Here is a 3967-nt window from a genome sequence, read left to right on the forward strand (position 1 = left end):
GATGATAGTTGAGGTGGTGGTGGTGGTGGTGTTGGTGTTGGTGGTGGTGGTGGTGATGTTGCTGGTGGTGGTAGTGGCGGCGGTGGTGTTGATGGTGTTGATGGTAGTAGTGATGTTGATGGTGGTGGTGGTGGTGAAAGCGATGGTGGGGACAGTGATGGCATGGAACGAGAACTGTTATGTAAGGTTATTTTTGTTAAGAATGGCTTTCTGCTACTAAAATATTCTATTTTCGTTTTTGAATTAGGTCATTTATGGTGAACTTACTGCTCACCAAAATGAATAACACAAGAAAACATAATTATATAATTTAAAACAATATATAGATTTATATAATTAAAATTTTATATATATTCATGCATGTATATGCACATGTATGTATGCATGTGTATTATAAATTATATACTAACATATGTTTTAAAAATATGATTTATATAAAGATGAGATAGGTGATCATAGTGTTATTATATGTACATACATCAGCATGTGCGTGTGTAAGCAGATGCATATGGTGCATGTATATGTATGTATATATGTATGCATGTATAACAATGTTATGTAATATACATGCACATAAATACACACGCACATCCATCCATCCATCCATCCATCCATCCATCCATACATGCATATGCACAGACACACAGACATACAGACACATGCACATACACACACATATGCATGCATGTATGCACATTATACAAATACGCACATATGAAGACCCACGTAAATTAACCAGCGAAAGTATACAAAACAAAACAAAACAAAAGAATAACCAAACAAACAAAATAAAAACAAAACAGAAAACTAAAACAAAACCATAAAAACTAGCAAAAAACGACAAAACAATGATGGGGAATATAGAGCTAATATGCTACACACAGTGAAGGAATTATTATTACATGTGTACTGAATTTCTTCTAACACATACATACATACATGCACACACACACACACACGCACACATATATATATAGATGCACACACACACACACACACACACAAAGACTCTTGAGTGCTGTCATCAACAGCCCCACCCATTCTATCAAACAGCCTCACAACGCACATTCGCATGTACTCTATCTCCCACTCAGACTTTACTCGTAACTTACATCACACCCTGTGTTGAGTTTTACCGCCCCTGCTCTCCTTCCTACTCCCTCTCTATCTCTTTCACTCTCACTACCTTACTCCTTTCTTTTTTTTACCTTCTCACTATCTCCTCTTTCTCTTTTTCTCTCCCCTCCTCCCCCACCTCATCTTGTTCTCGTTTTTCTTTATCTTCTTTCTTTTTTGTTTTCTCTCTCTCTCTCTGTGCCTTTCTCTCTGTCTTTCTTTTCAGAAAAGAAAAGTGGCTTACCTCCTCCAGCTGCAAGCTCTTTGATTCATTTAGTCGAGCAATCTACCTCGACCGGCTTCCCAACTTTAAATTGTCCTTGTTAGAGACAAAAAATAAGGGCAATAAAATGGAAGACAACGTCAAAAACTACAGTTTTAACACCGGCAAAGTTTCAACTTTTGGAGTACTTGACTATGTAATATTCTCTTTCACTCTGTTGGTATCTGTAGCCATTGGGATATTTTATGCCATCAAAGACCGACATCAAACAAGTACGAAAGCGTATCTTCTTGCTGGGGGTAATATGTCTGTATTGCCGGTTGCTCTTTCGTTGGTGGCCAGTTTTATGTCAGCTATAACACTTCTAGGGACACCTGCCGAGATATATAACTTCAACACCATGTTCATGGACATGACTCTAGCTTATATCATCGCTATGTTCCTGGCTGCTTACGTCTATATACCTATATTTTATCGGTTGCATATCACCAGCGTTTACGAAGTGAGTCCTTTTTGATTTTGTTTTATTTTCTAATTTTAATTTTCTTTTCTTTTTGTGGGGAAGATTTCAGTTTTTACTTATTCTAACATGCCCTTATCTTTCTAAATGTATGTATACACGTGTGTGTGTGTGCGCGCGCGTGTGTTTATATGTGTGCATGTTTGTATATATGCATGCATGCATGTATATATGAATGTACGTATATTTATGGATACACACACACACTCACATTTACACGCACACATAATAGTAATTAGACTGTTCTATGTTTACTTGCCTTTAATACTATCGTCCCTAGAGTGTGGGTTTCCCCTCCCCATTCAGGTCTTTAAGCTCATACAAGGTTATACAGCAAACCCAAATGTGCCGTCCCCTTAAAAGTGTCACCCGGGGCGGACCGCCCCCTCGACTCCACCTTATCTCGGCTACTGACCTTTAAGATACATCTCAGTACGTTTCATATAGTAAACATCTGTTACGGGAACTGGAAGTTTTCAGTACCTCTCAGTGACTTGTGGTTTTATATATGATTGAGATCTTCAGATGAGGATTTCCTGCTTAGAATATTTATTTTAGTTGATTATCTGCAATGTTTCTTCAATACAGAGATTGCATAAAATTCTGTTAATGTATTTGATGTGTGTGTTTCTCTTTCAGTCGTCAACCATAGGTTTTTTTTTTAAGAAGCGTATCAACACATCATTTCGATCGGTTTATTTTCGATCATCATCTAGACGAATCTAATCTGGTAACTAGCAGCTAGAGTAGGTTCGAACAGGGAACCTTTATTTCTAGACTCGGGGAAATAACGCTCATACTCATTTTGATTTCGATACATGTCCATAATCTTTAACTGTTATTGCCCTTAGTTCAGAAATAAAGGTTCTTATTTCGAAACCAACCCGGTACATATCGGGGAGCACGACATTTGATCTCAGTCAGAGTTCAAATTGATCGAAATGTAGATATAAACATTAAAAAATTATCTGTAAAAGTTATGTTCAATAAATAATAATTGTATTAATAGCTGCTAATCTTACACACATATCCACGGGTACCAGAAGCAGCTCCTAGTACTTAAAGCCAGAGCTTGCTCCTTTAAAAGCTTAAGTTACGTAACTGAAGTAGGATACATATAGTATGTATGTACTTTCTTTCCAGTTGTCTCTCATACAAATGAAAGACTTATATAAAAACCTGGTTTATTATCTGATGCCTTACACACAAGCAGGAAACGCCACTGTATTTAGCTAAATATTGTAGTCAAGTACTTTGCTGTTTGCGCTAATCCAATTGAACTAACCAGAGAAATAATGGTAATTACTTCCTTCTATTTATCTCAGTTCCTAGATAGAACCATTTCATTTCACGTGGGAAATGCATCGAACGTAAGAAATTCCCATCACAACTAATGATTTAAAACCTAAATAAAAACAAAATCAATATCTCTGTTTTAGCGGAGGTGCTGACGGGTTTGCGGAAGCAATTACGACGGGTCGCAGGAGCAAAACACTTCATCTTTTATCATTTGAGTCTGATTAATTTGGGGATTAAATTGGTGATGTAATCAAGCTTTTTCATGAATGCCAGTAAAACAACGAGAGACTCTATACAAAGTGAAATTCGAATAGAATCAGTGAATTCCTCTTGTTTTAGAAACAATACCATTATATAATGTTTTCTTTCACTTTTAGTGGTCTATGCGCGCAAAAATATTACTGTGATTTTGATTTTTCTGGTGACAAAAGCATGAATATACACATAATTATAATCTGTAATTGTTAAATTATTATAAGTAACTAATGTTTTGCGTGCACGCATTAATTTCTTATGCATACAAGTTTATTTTTGTGTGTAATAGTTACAACACGTGTGTGTGTGTATGTGTGTGTATGTGCGTGCGCATGTATATGCACTCAGTTTACCGGGAACAGTAGTGCACTACTAACATGACATATAAAATTACATAGGTCTTAAAATGACGGGATATGTGTGTATGTGTAAATGTATAAATGTAATGTATACATGTGTGTTTGTGTACATAGGCGCATGTTTGTATGTACATGTTGATGTATGTAAGTGTGCATGTATGAGTGTATATATATACATACATATATATATATATA

The 3967-nt window shown here is 36.1% G+C and overlaps 1 protein-coding gene across 1 annotated transcript; it reads left to right on the forward strand.

Moving 5' to 3' along the window:
- Positions 1-1273: 1273 nt before the first annotated feature.
- On the forward strand, positions 1274-1871 carry LOC128247924 (sodium-coupled monocarboxylate transporter 1-like). The gene has a single exon (XM_052968372.1). The coding sequence runs from the start codon at positions 1467-1469 to the stop codon at positions 1854-1856; it is 390 nt and encodes a 129-aa protein (XP_052824332.1). The 5' UTR covers positions 1274-1466; the 3' UTR covers positions 1857-1871.
- The last annotated feature ends 2096 nt before the right edge of the window (positions 1872-3967 follow it).

The sequence above is a fragment of the Octopus bimaculoides genome, chromosome 5 (assembly GCF_001194135.2).
Source record: "Octopus bimaculoides isolate UCB-OBI-ISO-001 chromosome 5, ASM119413v2, whole genome shotgun sequence".
Lineage (NCBI taxonomy): Eukaryota > Metazoa > Mollusca > Cephalopoda > Octopoda > Octopodidae > Octopus > Octopus bimaculoides.

What these genes read in the sequence shown, in the direction of transcription:
- LOC128247924 (XM_052968372.1), top strand. Translation starts at nt 1,467, where the DNA reads ATGGAAGACAACGTCAAAAACTACAGTTTTAACACCGGCAAAGTTTCA.